This window comes from Taudactylus pleione, unplaced genomic scaffold, assembly GCF_031769625.1.
Source record: "Taudactylus pleione unplaced genomic scaffold, aTauple2 ptg000244l, whole genome shotgun sequence".
Classification (NCBI taxonomy): domain Eukaryota; kingdom Metazoa; phylum Chordata; class Amphibia; order Anura; family Myobatrachidae; genus Taudactylus; species Taudactylus pleione.
In genome coordinates this window covers 7,360,353-7,377,491 of record NW_028284646.1, presented here as the reverse complement: position 1 = coordinate 7,377,491, position 17,139 = coordinate 7,360,353, and the positions used below count along the sequence as shown (strand labels likewise).

Sequence of the window (17,139 nt, the reverse complement as noted above, 5' to 3'; positions counted from 1 at the left end):
GAGCATCAATTTATTAATACACATAAAAAATATAAGATGATAATAATAAAAGTATAAAATGTAAGAAAATATAAAATATGGAGACTCAAAGGGAAGCATAATATTTAAAGGTCGATAGACAGATGACAGTGATACTGTATGAAAGTTTGTCTGGATGCTAAAAGGTCCCTATAGGAACCATTTGAGCTTGAAGTCCTTCTTTAGACAAACTGGTATTATTGTCTTGAGATTAAAAATCCATTTCATCTTGGTAATATGTTTGTTTGAGCATCCATGCACTTTCTTTAAATTGATGCAAATTGGCCTTAACTGTTCCATCAATGCGAGCACAGAACTAAGGGCATGATTCAGAGGTGGACGCAGTGTCACTGCTGCATGCAGTTGCCCAATGTTGCACATGAATCTGAGTCACACTGAGCATGCATCCCCATGGTTACCACAGGTAGACATATGGCAATTTTGGAGTCAAGAGCTGTGGATTTTAGTGGGTGTTCTTGTGAGGTTTTAGAGGGGGTGGCTAACCAGATGCAGGCATGTTGCTAACAGCGACTGCATCTAAAGATTAAGTAATGCTGACACAGGATGCCATGTCCAGACAGAGATATCACACCTGCCATAGGGCTGGTGCAAGTTTTGATGGTGTGTCGCATGAGGCACCGTTGCTGTGTCTGTGGATTAGCGCTGCTGCAAATGGGCATCTCAGTCTGCATCCATCTGACTGTGAGCGAGTCTCAAATCCTTTTCTAATGTTATGTAGATGCTCTCCCATATGTGTTTTAAGAGACCTTGATGTATGGCTAATATATAACCCACAAGAGCATTCAGTTAAATAGATGACAATATGTTATGATCTCACACAATGGTGAGGCCGCAGGACTGCTGACTGAGGGGTAGACAAGATGATGGGTGGCAGTCATTCCACTTCAGGGACTAGCTGGATTGTGGATGTGGGAGGATAGCACTACACAAAACAATATAATCATAGGTACTGTATGTCAGGGACTGAGGAGCAACTGAGTAGTCAGGCAATGAGTGGCATGACAATACTAATTGCTGCAGGTCAGGAGTGACCTGGACTGAGATGTAGCAGGATTACAGACAAGACTGGACTGGACAAGACAAGAATAGACTATGACAAGACTGACAGAAAAATAGACAAGAACTAGACTGGCACAACAAAATAGATACAAGGTACTAGATGTGGCCTTGAGGCCGTGGTGCGGCTTAGACAGATGGGATGCAGCTTTGAGAGCCGGTTGGTACTTGGCTGAAATCAGCCTGCGGGCTGAGGTGCAGCTGAGAAAGCCGAGGTGCAGCTTTGGGAGCCGGGTAGTACTTGGCTAGGAAGCAGGCTGTGGGCTGAGGTGCGGCTTTGGGAACTGGGTAGTACTCAGCTAGGAAGAGCCTGTGGGCTGAGTTTGCTCATTTTATGAATGAAAATTCCAAAGGCTGTGGGTATTTTGCGGAAATATGTAGGTTTGTCCAGAGTGGCCTCTTAGACACACTGCGCCTCTTAAAATTTTGTATTTTTTGTTTTACTCGCTATAAGATTAATAAATGTGCTTTTGTGAATCAGATTTCCATATATTCTCTCTTTGTACATCCTAGTGAAGGTCACTGATCTCTTTAAGGGCATTAGAATTGAGTTAATTAAGTGCTAATGACTATTTTATAACAGGCACCTGTCAGGCACACTGCGCCCAAATCTGTGAGTCCCAGAGGTGAGCCTAATGCAGGGTGAATGTATAAATGTAGCTTTCATGAAGTTCTGTTTATATGAAATGTGAATCTTAGGTTCAACAAATTAAACACAGTGGCGCAGATATCACTGCTACCCTACCGCTGTCTCTGGTGACATAACCACTTACTCTGTGTTACTACTGACAACCACTGTTATTCTGAATAAACCTCCAAACTTGTTAAAGGGTAAGCTGTCAGGCCTAAACTCCATTTCACATTCCACTGGTGCCTATTGTTCTACGCCAATAGGACATATCAAAAATACACAGAAGACAAGTTGGTGTGTTACTGGAGAGCTGCTGGAGTCAAAAAAGAAGAGCACACCATAGAAAATACTTTTGAAGTAGAGATAGATCTACGAGAAATTGGAAGATCTTTGAGAAATTCATTAACCCAAGAAAGCTAAGCTTATAAACAAGTTTCATAACAGCTAACCTGGGTCTGTGATACCCTTACGATGAAAAATCTTTAGTATCCAGAAAAATAATATTTAATGAGCAATGGTGCAATATATGGCTACTATATCTTTTAAATAAGAAATTACCACTGAAAAAATAAAATAGAGATTTTATCATTCAAATACAATCAGAACAAATCATTGCCTGATGTTCCATGCACATCCACTTGTATCACGTTACATTGTTATGATGTCTGTCATTTTTTTATCGATGGACACATTCCACATCTCTTGGATTTTGGTACACCTATATTGGTTGCAACTGATGGTGCATTTTATTTGCAGAATGTCTGGTAACAACATCTTAACTGAGTAAGGTAAAGTTGCCACTGGAATGTTTAATATTGAAAAGTTAGAAATGGCTGAGTGTGTTAGACCCATGGTTCGCTTTATAGGGTTAAACCAACGGTAATGAGATTGCTGAGACTTGCAATGTCACAATGGGCAAGAATTGCTGCCACTGGTGGCTGACTTACTTTGACACAAACAACATCCTTATCATCAACATCCTCATCAGCGCCAGATACACAAACATTCCCCTCTCTCTGTTGCACTTCCATAGAAGCAACTTCAATTTCTATGTCACCATCTTTTCTTGTGCTGCTCAAATGAAATGGTGGTAGGATGCTTCTCTAAGAGCACTGTGTCAGTAAATGTCAGACTCACACAAAGCACTCGTAGACACATTTAGACTCTCCGCAGGGATTTGTGAAGTTTGTTCTTCAGCCTTAGTTTTGTTTTGGTGAACTGATTTGCCTGTATTAAGGTTTTAAGGTGACACGTGTAGACTATATTTGGCCTGCAATAGACATTCTAGTGCATGAAACATTAGTAGCAGGACCACCACTTGAAAAGGAAGGCCATGACCTTAGTCTTTCCTTCCCACAGCCAGTGGTGTATGGAATGTTCACAATTTTAAGTTTTTTGGCAGTAATTTTCTCTTTCTTATTAGAGGTCATGTCTTCTTTAACATTGTAAAATATTGTTTAGATTTGGATGCCCCTTTATTAAACTTTATTTGGACCACCTTCAGTAGATGTTGAAGTACTACCATACTACCATGACTGCTGACAGCAGCCACAGCACTAGTACTGGATTGTTGCACCAGCTCTTATATCAACTGATCCATACCGATTTACAGCGCTCCTAGTATAAGGGTGGCACCCTAATGACAATATATTTATTAGTACAGTAGCTTTATTACTTTAATTTTTGATAACAGTGCCTGAAAACACAACACAGTGCCTCACAGTGCCCCTAGTAATGATGGCATCCTAATGAAGTTATAATTTTTAGCACACAAGTTTTATCTTTTTCGTTTTTGATAACGGTGCCTAAACACACAACACAATAACTCACAGCTCCCCTAATAATGGTGTCACCATTATTATTATTATTATATAATGAAAATATATTTTCAGTACACACATTTTTATCATTTTAATTTTTGATAGCAGTACCTTAACACACAATCCATTGCCTCACAGCCCCCTAGTAATGTGGCACCATAATGACGTTATATTTTTTTAACACACAAGTTTTATATTATTACATTTTTCTAACAGTGCCTGTAGGCCCTGAACACACAACAAACGGCCTTACAGCACCCCAAGTATAAGTCCTGTGGCACCCTAAGAAGGACATTATATTTTTTAACACACCAGTTTTATATTATTGAAACTTTTAACAGTGCCCCCTGAACACATGACAAACTCCCTAACAGCACTCCTAGTATAAGTCCTGTGGCACCCTCATAATGACATAAAAAATGTTAACACACTAGTTTTATATTATTAAAAAGAAATCTGAAGGCCCTGAACACTCAACAAACTGCTCCTAGTATAAAACATGGGGTCAAATCATTGTATGTGTCACTCAAAAAAGGCTAAATGTTTTTTTCTTAGTTATTCAGAATAGAAGTGTGATGTGCCCACTGTGTTTTAGACTGTGTTTTCATGTCCACAGAAACTGTGAACAGTAGTTAAAACACAGTGGGCACATCAGACTCCAACCAAAATACTTACCAAGAAAAGAACATTAAGAGGTATATTTACTAAAGTGAGAGTTTTTAGAAGTGGGGATGTTGCCCATAGCAACTAATCAGATTCTACTTAACATTTAACAAGCACTGTCTAGAAGATAATAGCTAGAATCTGATTGGTTGCTTTGGGCAACATCTCCACTTATAAAAACTTTCATTTTAGTTAATTTACCCCTTAGCCTGTTTTGAGTGCCATATATCAATTGTTTGACCCATTAGAAGTAAATGAGAAGTAAAGGGGAGAGTAGTGTCAGGAAATACCAAAAATAAGATGTGTAATGGGATAAAGCACAACAACTGCAGTTTTGCTATTTTTTCAAGAGGAAATGATGTCCATATAATTATTGAGTGCCAAATACTGTAACATATACAAATAGTCAATTGCAATATTGCAGCATTAGCAATAAATTTGAAACACATATGCAGGTTTCACATGTAAAACATATAAAAGATAAACAACATAATATATTAAATACTTTATAGAACAAAGACCATGAACAAGCATAAGCGCCATGTAATATAGAAATAGTTGCATTTACCTGTGTGACTCCCTGAGAGGGAACTAAGCAGCCTTGACTGTTGATGAGCACCATCAAAAAGTTCAACCAAGTCATTTAATGCTGTCTGGAAATAGGCAAACTGGCCGAACACAACTAGTGCAGAAAAATAACACGTTTTAGTATTTTTTTAGTGCTACTTTCACATAAGAATAAAAACATTCACGTGGTGGAAAAAAGTTTGATACAGTAGTGTTTTGTTTACTATTTTAAGCCAATAAAGCTAAGAAGCTTCAGCAGATGTAGTATTATAGACCTTTACATATTGTCTCACCATAAAGTTTTTATTTTTACTAAAATGACATTGCAACTTTAGGATACTAATGATAGAGCTTTTCAGCTGTTAAAATACCATGGACTGAAATATTGTATGGCGTTTATCTTTGATGACCACAATATTTTTATTTTGCTTGTTCTCCATCCCAGGTATAGTAAATAGCTGCGATCAGAACACTTGGAATTCCCATACCACATCATAATAGAATAATTCAAAAGACTCTCAAATACACAGCGGTAGAAAATCACAAGGGGTTTGATAGGCCCACTGCTCTGAGCCTACTGTACATATGAAGAAAAGGCATTGCTGAGCCTTACCAACCACAGTTGAAATGTGAGAAGACCACAATAAATCCTCGGTAAAGTTAATGCCTAGAAACTTAATTACACTAACCATCTCTAAAATCTCACCTTTCAAAAACAATGGCTGTGGGGTGATTTTCCTAGATCTTCTAAAATCTTTAACAACTTCCATAGTTTTCTTACTATTTAACAACAAATTGTTATTCTACCCCTACTTAGCAAGCTGCCTCATCTCGTCCCTATAACTGTCCCCCTCACACTTACTAATCAAATCCACAAGCGTTGTGTTGTCTTCAAATATTACAATAAAATTTAACTCTGAAATTGTAGTAAAATCAGATGTGTATAATGAATATAAAAGAGGGCTTAAAACACATCCTTGAGGGACTCCTGTGTTCAGTATGAGCTCAGGCAAGAGAGTAGAACCCATCCTAAATGACTGTGGATGATTAGTCAGAAAGTCCAGCAACCAGTTACATATGGGGACATCAAATCCAATCTCTCAGAGCTTGGCAATTAATACTGCTGGCACAATGGTGTTGAAACTGGAGCAAACAACAATCTTACATATGAGTCCCTGTTCTCTAAATGACAAAGAACCTTATGTAAAACTATAAGAGCAGCATCCTCTGTGAATCTATTTGACCTTTACACAAACTGGTGAAAGTCAAAACCCACCAGTATTCCACTCCTAAGGTGGCCCAAAACAGCTCTTTCAAAGCACTTCATCACTAATGATGTAAGAGCAATTGGGCAATAATTTAGACTGGTTACTCCTGCAGATTTAGGGACAGGAACAATTGTTCAAACTTTGTGAAAGGTTAAAAACCATGTGTTAAATATACAATTTAAGAAATGGTTCCCATATATAGTACAGTGAGACAACAAAATGATAACACTATGCAAAAATTGGAAGCTGGTGGAGGACTTTTTTTATACTGTGCACTGCACATCATTCAGTTTTAACACAGTTAGCTTGCTTACATGCTTCTCTGCTAAACAGGACCTATTAAAAGGTATCCAGATGACAGGTTGACAGTAAAACAGTCAACAATTAATAAGTCAGAACCACTTGGTCGACGTGCATTAGGCAGACAGGGACAAAATGTCGACAGGTACAAAAGGTCGACTGACAAAATGTCAACAGTGCAAAAAGTCACCAGATACAATAGGTCAACAGGAACATGATTTTTCAGTTTTTTTTTTAAATTTTAAGGTTAGGGTTAGGCAACAGGGGAAGGTTTAGGGTTAGGCACTAGGGGGAGGGGTAGAGTTAGGATTAGGGTTAAAATACAAAAAAAATTAATCAACCATTCTTTTTTTGCTGACCATATGTGTGTTAACATATTGACCCTTTTGTTCCTATCCTATAGATTGTCGAATTAATGCCTGTCGATCTCTTATACCACACCCCTATTAAAAGTATGGATCTTTTAATTATTTAATTACATATTTTCTTTTTTTCATTCAAACAGTGCCATGCTTGTGAAATCAGGACTGGCACTGATTTCACAGATTTAATGTACACAGAGTGTGAAATAAAACATAAGCAATGTTCAATTCAAAAGGAATGAGTCACAGTTGGTTTGGTTTTGGATTAGAAATTTAAGGAGAAACAAACTGACCTCTCACAGATTTTTCAGACAGAACTTGGTCAAATTAAGGTGCACATAATTTCTGAAGCTTTATACCAATGTAAGTAGATATTGGGCCAAATGTAATAAGGTGAGAGTTTAGAAAATGTGAGAGTTTAGCAGTAAACTCTCACATTGGTTAAGTGTTATCATCAAAACAGGAAAACATCTGGATGAGAGTTTAAATCGTGAGATATTTTTTAGTCTAAAAACAGGCGAGTTTGCATATTCTCAGCCGAGTTTAAAATGAGTGAGAGTTTACTGCTAAACTCTCACATTTAGTAAACTCTCACCCGATTACATTTGGTCCATTGTGCTTTATGGGAACAGAAGAATAACAATCAAGAAGCTACAGTACAGTATATAATTGATAACTTCATCTTAATTTTATGGTGTTCTCTTTATTTATTGTACCAATTCCTGTAGTGTGTTAATTTGTATATTAACCCCTCTTTGTTTATGCACAATATTGCTTTTCAAAGTCTCCCATTGACATGTATATACAGGAACATTTGCAAATCATATTACCTAAGAACTAGGGGTGAGCGGGTTCGGATTTCTGAAATCCGAACCCCCCCGAGCCCCCCCGATCCGAGTCCGATCCGAGTCAGGCTCGACTTTTCCCGCCTGACTCGGATCTGACATCGAGGCAAAACGTCATCATCCCGCCTTCCGAGTCTCGCGGGTTTTGGATCCTATATAAGGTACCCGCGTCGGCGCCATTTTCTCACTCGGCTGTGGACAGTGAAGAGGGAGGGTGGGAGTTAGTGCTGTGTAGTGTAGTGTAGTGTAGTGCTGCTGTTGTCCACTACTTCAAAGTCCATAGGGGCTGGCTGTGTTGTGCTGTGCTGCTATTGTTAATAGGGGCTGTGTCCACTACTTCAAAGTCCATAGGGGCTGGCTGGACTGTGTTGTGCAGTCAGTTCTCCATAGGGGCTGTGTCCACTCCAAAGTCCTGTGCAGTGTCCCAGTCCTAAAGGGGTGCTGTAGTGTTGTCCAGGGGGTGCTCTGTCCATCAGGGGTGCTCCCCCCAAGTGCTAAAAAAATAATATATTTTCTGTGTTTGTGAATTGTGTGCGCAGTAGCCGCACGTGCATCAACAAAGTAGTGCCAAGCGTGCGCCTGTGTCATAAGTAAAGGGCCGGCTGGCTTGACCGTTAAAGGGTACTGTAACCCCCGAAAGTACACTCCAGTCCAAACCAAAAAAAAATTATTTTCTGTGTTTGTGAATTGTGTGCGCAGTAGCCGCACGTGCATCAACAAAGTAGTGCCAAGCGTGCGCCTGTGTCATAAGTAAAGGGCCGACTGGCTTGACCGTTAAGGGTGCTGTAACCCCCGAAAGTACACTCCAGTCCAAACCAAAAAAAAAATTATTTTCTGTGTTTGTGAATTGTGTGCGCAGTAGCCGCACGTGCATCAACAAAGTAGTGCCAAGCGTGCGCCTGTGTCCCATAAGTAAAGGGCTGGCTGGCTTGACCGTTAAGGGTGCTGTAACCCCCGAAAGTACACTCCAGTCCAAACCAAAAAAAAAATTATTTTCTGTGTTTGTGAATTGTGTGCGCAGTAGCCGCACGTGCATCAACAAAGTAGTGCCAAGCGTGCGCCTGTGTCATAAGTAAAGGGCCGGCTGGCTTGACCATTAAGGGTGCTGTAACCCCCGAAAGTACACTCCAGTCCAAACCAAGAAAAAAATTATTTTCTGTGTTTGTGAATTGTGTGCGCAGTAGCCGCACGTGCATCAACAAAGTAGTGCCAAGCGTGCGCCTGTGTCATAAGTAAAGGGCCGGCTGGCTTGACCGTTAAGGGTGCTGTAACCCCCGAGAGTACACTCCAGTCCAAACCAAAAAAAAAATTATTTTCTGTGTTTGTGAATTGTGTGCGCAGTAGCCGCACGTGCTTCAACAAAGTAGTGCCAAGCGTGCGCCTGTGTCATAAGTAAAGGGCCAGCTGGCTTGACTGTTAAAGGGTGCTGTAACCCCCGAAAGTACACTCCAGTCCAAACCAAAAAAAAAATTATTTTCTGTGTTTGTGAATTGTGTGCGCAGTAGCCGCACGTGCATCAACAAAGTAGTGCCAAGCGTGCGCCTGTGTCATAAGTAAAGGGCCGGCTGGCTTGACCGTTAAGGGTGCTGTAACCCCCGAAAGTACACTCCAGTCCAAACCAAAAAAAAAATTATTTTCTGTGTTTGTGAATTGTGTGCGCAGTAGCCGCACGTGCATCAACAAAGTAGTGCCAAGCGTGCGCCTGTGTCATAAGTAAAGGGCTGGCTGGCTTGACCGTTAAGGGTGCTGTAACCCCCGAAAGTACACTCCAGTCCAAACCAAAAAAAAAATTATTTTCTGTGTTTGTGAATTGTGTGCACAGTAGCCGCACGTGCATCAACAAAGTAGTGCCAAGCGTGCGCCTGTGTCATAAGTAAAGGGCCGGCTGGCTTGACCATTAAGGGTGCTGTAACCCCCGAAAGTACACTCCAGTCCAAACCAAGAAAAAAATTATTTTCTGTGTTTGTGAATTGTGTGCGCAGTAGCCGCACGTGCTTCAACAAAGTAGTGCCAAGCGTGCGCCTGTGTCATAAGTAAAGGGCCGGCTGGCTTGACCGTTAAAGGGTGCTGTAACCCCCGAAAGTACACTCCAGTCCAAACCAAAAAAAAAATTATTTTCTGTGTTTGTGAATTGTGTGCGCAGTAGCCGCACGTGCATCAACAAAGTAGTGCCAAGCGTGCGCCTGTGTCATAAGTAAAGGGCCGGCTGGCTTGACCGTTAAGGGTGCTGTAACCCCTGAAAGTACACTCCAGTCCAAACCAAAAAAAAAATTATTTTCTGTGTTTGTGAATTGTGTGCGCAGTAGCCGCACGTGCATCAACAAAGTAGTGCCAAGCGTGCGCCTGTGTCATAAGTAAAGGGCCGGCTGGCTTGACAATTAAAGGGTGCTGTAACCCCCAAAGTACACTCCAGTCCAAACCAAAAAAAAAATTATTTTCTGTGTTTGTGAATTTTGTGCGCAGTAGCCGCACGTGCATCAACAAAGTAGTGCCAAGAGTGCGCCTGTGTCATAAGGGCCGGCTGGCTTGACCGTTAAAGGGTGCTGTAACCCCCAAAGTACACTCCAGTCCAAACCAAAAAAAAAATTATTTTCTGTGTTTAGCCGCACGTATATATCAAATCGATATAACATAAATGGAGGACCAAACTTTCTCCGATAAAAATAAAATAGAGAAAGATCAAGAACCACTTCCTTCTAGTGCTGAAGCTGCTGCCACTAGTCATGACATAGACGATAACATGCCATCAACGTCGTCTGCCAAGGCCGATGCCCAATGTCATAGTAGAGGGCACATACAATCCCAAATGGCAAAGTTCAGGAAAATGACCTTGAAAAAGACATTTAAATCAGCTGAAGAGAAACGTAAACTTGCCAATATGCCATTTATGACACGGAGTGGCAAGGAACGGCTAAGGTCGATCCCTAGTATGTTCATGACTAGTGGTTCAGCTTCACATGACGATGGAAGCCCTCCTCCCACTAAAAAAATCAAAAGAGTTAAGCTGGCAAAAGCACAGCGAAGAACTGTGCTTTCTAAGAAGATATCACAAATCCCCAAGGAGAGTCCAAGTGTGGTGGTGGTTGCGATGCCTGACCTTCCCAGCACTGGACGGGAAGAGGTGGCTCTTTCCACCATTTGCACGCCCCCTGCAAGTGCTGAAAGGAGCACCCACAGTCCACTTGCTGATATGCAAATTGAAGATGTCACTGTTGAAGTACAACAGGATGAGGATACTGGTGTAGCTGGCGCTGAGGAGGAAGTTGGCGAGGAGGATTCTGATGGTGATGTGGTTTGTTTAAATCAGGCTCCGGGGGAGACAGTTGTTGTCCGTGGGATGAAAAAGCCCATCACGGTCATGCCTGGGCAGAAGACCAAACATTCCACCTCTTTGGTCTGGCAATATTTCTATCCAAATCCGGACAACAACTGTCTTGCCATATGTACCATATGTAAAGGTGAAATAAGTAGGGGTAGGGACGTCAACCACCTAGGAACATCCTCCCTTATACGGCACCTGCAGCGCGTTCATAAAAAGTTACTGTCAAGTTCAGAAACTTTGGCTAAGACCGTAAGCAGTCCAGGGACACCTAAATCCCGTTGTCCTGTTGTATCCAAGCGCCTGCAAACCACACCGTCAACTCCCTCCTCGTCAATTTCCTCCTTAGTCAGGATCGGAAGTAGTCCTGCAGGCCATGTCACTGGCATGACTGACTCTCCTATCTGGGATTCCTCTGGAGGATCCTGCATTGCTACGCCTACTGCTGCCGCTGCTGCTGTTGCTGCTGCTGGGAGTCGTTCATCATCCCAGAGAGGAAGTAGGAACACCACTACTTTTACTAAACAATTGACCCTCCAACAGTCCTTAGCGAGGAGGATGAAGTACGACAGCAGTCATCCTGAAGCAAAACGTATAACTGAGGCCTTGACTGCTATGTTGGTGTTAGACGTGCGTCCGGTATCCGCCATTAGTGCAGTGGGATTTAGACAATTGATGGAGGTAGTGTGTCCCCGGTTCCAAATCCCGTCTAGATTCCACTTCACTAGGCAGGCGATACCGAGACTGTACAGAAACGTCAGAAAAAGTGTCCTCAGTGTCCTGAAAAATGCCGTTGTACACAATGTCCACTTAACCACGGACATGTGGACAAGTGGAACAGGGCAGACTAAGGACTATATGACTGTGACAGCCCACTGGGTAGATGTATCACCTTACGCAGCAACAGCAGCAGCGTCACCAGTAGCAGCATCTCAGAAACGCCAGCTCGTTACAAGGCAGGCTACGCTGTGTATCACCGGTTTCAGTAAGAGGCACACCGCCGACAACCTCTTAGAGAAACTGAGGGAAATCATCGCCCAGTGGCTTACCCCACTTAGACTCTCCTGGGGATTTGTGATATCTGACAACGCCACCAATATTGTGCGGGCATTACATCTGGGCAAATTCCAGCACGTCCCATGTTTTGCTCACACAATAAATTTGGTGGTGCAGAATTTTCTGAAAAGCGACAGGGGCGTGCAGGAGACGCTTTGGGTGGCCCGAAAAATTTCTGGCCACTTTCGCCATTCAGCGACTGCGTGCCGAAGACTGGAGCGCCAGCAAACACTCTTGAACCTGCCCCGCCATCACCTGAAGCAAGAGGTTGTGACGCGGTGGAACTCAACCCTCTATATGCTTCAGAGGATGGAGGAGCAGCAAAAGGCCATACAAGCCTATACATCCACCTATGACATAGGCAAAGGAGGGGGTATGCACCTGACTCAAGCGCAGTGGAGAATGATTTCCGTGTTGTGCAAGGTTCTCCAGCCCTTCGAACTTGCCACACGTGAAGTCAGTTCAGACACAGCCAGCTTGAGTCAGGTCATTCCCCTCATCAGGCTTTTGCAGAAGCAGCTGGAGAAAGTGAAGGAAGAGCTAAGACGGAGCGATTCCGCTCGGCATGTGGGACTTGTGGATGAAGCCCTTCATTCGCTTTGCCAGGATTCCAGGGTGGTCAATCTGTTGAAATCAGACCACTACATTTTGGCCACCGTGCTTGATCCTAGGTTTAAAGCCTATGTGGTGTCTCTCTTTCTGGCCGACACAAGCCTGCAGAGGTGCAAAGACCTGCTGGTGAACACACTGTCAGCTGAAGCGGAACGTGACACGTCAACGGCTCCTTCTTCATTTTCTCCCGCAACTGGGGCTGCCAGGAAAAAACTTAGGTATCCTAAGCAACCCGCTGGCGGTGATGCAGGGCAGGCAGGACCAAGTTTGGACATCTGGTCCGGACTGAAGGACCTGGCAACAATTTCTGACATGTCTACTGTCACTGCATATGATACTGTCACCATTGACAGAATGGTGGAGGATTACATCGGTGACAGCATCCAAGTAGGCATGTCAGACAGTCCATACCTGTACTGGCAGGAAAAAGAGGCAATTTGGAGGCCCCTGTACAAGCTGGCTCTATTTTACCTGAGTTGCCCCCCCTCCAGTGTGTACTCCGAAAGAGTGTTTAGTGCAGCCGGGAACCTTGTCAGCGAAAGGCGTAGGAGGTTGCTTCCACAGAATGTGGAGAAGATGATGTTCATCAAAATGAATTATCAGCTCTTCCAGGGAGACCAGCCTCCAGAAGGTACAGAGGGACCTGTGGTGGTGGATTCAAGTGGGGACGAGTTAATACTTTGTGAGGATGAGGATGTACACACTGAAGAGGGTGAGGAATCGGTGGATGAGGAGGATGAGGATGACATCTTGCCTCCGTAGAGCCAGTTTGTGCAGGGACACATTAATTGCCAGCTTGTTTTGTGGGGGCCCAAACGAACCAATCATTTCAGCCACAGTTGTGTGGCAGACCCTGGCGCTGAAATGATTGATTTGTTAAAGTGTGCATGTCCTGTTTATACAACATAAGGGTGGGTGGGAGGGCCCAAGGACAATTCCATCTTGCACTTCTTTTTTTTCTTTGCATTATGTACAGTTTGGGGCCTAGTTTTTCTAACTGCCATCCTGTCTGCCACTGCAGTGTCACTCCTAGATGGGTCACGTGTTTGTGCCGCCCACTCGTGTCGCTTAGCATAGTCATCCAGCTACCTCGGTGCAACCTTTTGGACATGAAAACACTATTGTGAGGTGTGAGGTGTTCAGAATAGACTGGAAATGAGTGGAAATTAAGGTTATTGAGGTTAATAATAGCATAGGAGCAGAGAAACCAACAAATTCTGTGATTTTAGCTGTTTTTATGCTTTTTAAAAAAAAAATACAGATCCAAAACACAAAACCCAGAACCCAAAACACGGAAGGGTGGTTTTGGCAAAACCAATCCAGATCCAAAACACGAAGAAAGATCCAGATCCAAAACCAAAACACAAAACACGAAAAGTGGCCGGTGCACACCCCTACTAAGAACCAGAAGTAGCATAAACAGGTTTTTGTGGATTTGTATTTCCATAAATACATGAGGTACAGAACGGAACTCTGCATTTTTTAAATTTGATTTTGCTCTTTGCTATTGACTATTATTTGACCCACCATCGACATGTTTGATTATTGAATTACTGTGGAACAGAGGCTGGCAACCTGTGTCTTTTCTTTCAGTATATGGCATTACAAATATTTTATTTCTCTTTAATAAAAATCAACATTTTAAAATTGTAAAATGTTAAGGGTGCATTGTTCAGACTGTTTTTCTGACTTTTCTTTACAGAACCTTTTGTTCCAAAATGATATGTTAAACATATTTTACTATGAAATGATAATTTAATTTTGTTCAGAGTCCTGATTTTTTTCTGGGCAAAAACTTGGTGAATGACATGCTTGCCATAAAACAATGACATCCATATAATATCAAAATCTGCAGAAGAATTTTGGTCATCTCTATAATACATATTAGAAGTAGGCTGGCTTTAGGATTGAGAATTTAGGCCATCTTTATAATACATATTGCAAGTAGACTGGATTTATGATTGAACATTTAGGCCATCTCTAGAACACATATTGCAAGTAGGCTGGATTTACAATTGAGTATTTAGGCCATCTCTATAACACATATTGCAAGTAGGCTGGATTTACGATTGAGCATTATGGCCATCTCTATAATACATATTGCAAGTAGGCTGGCTTTAGAACTGATCATTTAGATCATCTCTATAATAAATACTGCAAGTAGGCTGGCTTTAAAATTGAACGCTACTCTCTATAAATACCTTTTATAATACATTCTGAAATGTGCATTGTATTATTTTACATATACAGTAATTCTGAAAAGTAATCAATAAATAGGCAACTTACCAAACTCCTTAGGAACAGTTATGGAATAATGGCAGATCTGACCAGAAGTGTAATTATTTGGGTAGTTTGGGGATAAAACCACTCCATCAATTCCCATGTACTGCCCACCACAAGGTGCTGAAATAAGAGCAGGAAATATTTAAAGTCAGAGAATAAGTATATATTTAAAAATGTAATATTTTAATATTAACACTTTTGTTTATTTTTTTGTTACTATTGCTATATGTATGTCATTTCTGCATAATATCAATGTGCAAAAGAAGGTGCAAACTGCACAGTGTAACAACACATACTGCAGCAGCCAACCAGGAATGTGGTTTAATATGTCTAGTACATGAAGAGTAATAAAACACTGTGTATTTGCAACTTTAAGTAACTACCATTATAAATATTTTAAGCTTTACTTTATACCCTACATTAAATGATTGAGATATACTAATTGCATACACACATGCCCAGCTGCTATTTTACTCAAGCAAAAACAATGCAGAAATGAGACTGAAAATGTTGGCGTAACCATGAGGATAAACCACAAGGTGTTTTCTGTGCATTGCTCCTTTAACATGCTTGTGGAATCCTCCCTTTAAAAAATTGGCACCTTCACATGGAGTCTGGATTCCCCTCTCGGATCTACAATTGAAATCCCCTACCCAACTTTTCAACCCATTCAAACACCTTTCAATACAGCACTTTTTACACTCCCAGCAAGAGGCTCAATTTCTCTTTACCCTTGAATGTCTTTATAAATAACATCCCATGTCAAATGGTATGATTTTCCAGGTCTATGGTATCCTCAGTGATGCCGCACTCCCTGTCTGAAATCCCCATGAATCTTAATGGGAGAAGGATCTCGGCTCCCCATCTGATCATTAAGCCTGGGAGGACATGAGACTGGCAATTGCTAAATTCTCCATTTCCACTCGCCTTAAAGAAACTTCTTATAAGCTATACTACCGCTGGTATTATACTCCAATGAGGCTCTCCAAAATGTTATTCTCTACTTCACCTCCCTGCTGGAGGGACTGTGGCCTCCAAGTTACCCTCAATAATGCCTGGTGATCCTGTCCTATCCTAGAACCCTTTTAGATTTAGATTCACACACTTCTGTCCCACCACCTGGAATATCCTGTACTGAAAGATCTGTGGATCTTTCTATTCGGTTAACCCCCTCCTGAATTTTCTAAAGCTTCCATCAAATGACTGTCCCACATGTTAGTTGCTGCTAAAAGTATTAAATATAGCACATAGCATTGATGTAATGCATTACTTTTTACCTCCATGATAGGGGACATTTGTTCTCTAAGGTATGGGTCCCCTGACTCTCCTATGAAAGTGCCCACTCACCTTTGGCCTTTACATCCACCATCCCACTTGACCCATGTGCAATGTCCCAATATGCTCTACCCACTACTATTCTTTCCTGTTGGCCCTTTCTTGCCTCTTACAGATCCTCACTTTTCTTTTCTCCATGTTCCTACAATGCATGACATTTCCTTCCCCTGGTGTTTTCTGACCACCATATAATATGCTGACACTTTTCCTCTCCCTGTAGTCCTGCAACCCCTTTATCCCTCTTACAGTATATCCCCTATCCCTTCATTTACTTTATATATTGTGCTTATTACAGTCTTACACATGGTACATAATACTCATCAGTGGAATCCTTTCCTTCTTACTCTGGTAGGTCCATAATTTTCCAGAGTGCTTCTCACTAACTTATTTTTTAGATTGCCAGCCCTTCTATAAATAAAACTAGTTTGTGCTGGTAAACCTAAGAAAAACTCTAGAAATAAATAATTTTCTTTTATTATCAAGTATGGCTCCCATCACGAACTTATTAGAAAACATTTTTAGAAAACATTGGCATATTCTCCACAAAGATCCTGCTTTTACTTCTATTTTACCAGCACAACTTAGTTTTATTTACAGAAGGGCAGAAGTCTTACCATGTGTAAGACTGTAAAGAGCACATACACCAAGCTTTCCAAAGTCAAAGTGAAGGATAAAAAATATCATATCTGAGACTTTATTACTTGCCACACCCCATATGTGGTATGTCCAATTGAATGTTCATGCGGACTCATGTACAATGGTTGAACATCCAGAGCATTGAAGACGAGAAATGCAAGAACATTTAAGAAACATCACAAAAGGTCCCAACATTTCAAAAAATCTCATATTTGCTCCAGTGACAATATCAAACAATTTATGGCCATTGATAGCATCAAAAACATATGGAAGAAGAGAGATAGAGACACCAGATTAGCTCAAGAAGAGATGCAATGGATCTTCCAATTAAAGACACTGATACCGAC

At 41.5% G+C, this 17,139-nt stretch overlaps 1 protein-coding gene across 1 annotated transcript in view; it reads right to left on the bottom strand.

The window, feature by feature from the left end:
* The window catches only part of CSMD1 (CUB and Sushi multiple domains 1), a 1,974,400-nt gene that overhangs the window by 346,297 nt on the left and 1,610,964 nt on the right, over window positions 1-17,139 (bottom strand). The window contains exons 31-32 of the mRNA XM_088479751.1: window positions 14,825-14,941; window positions 4,778-4,891 (exon numbers count right to left, since the gene is read on the bottom strand). Coding sequence (XP_088335877.1) covers window positions 4,778-4,891; window positions 14,825-14,941 — 231 coding nt within the window. The remainder of the gene's footprint in view (window positions 1-4,777; window positions 4,892-14,824; window positions 14,942-17,139) is intronic.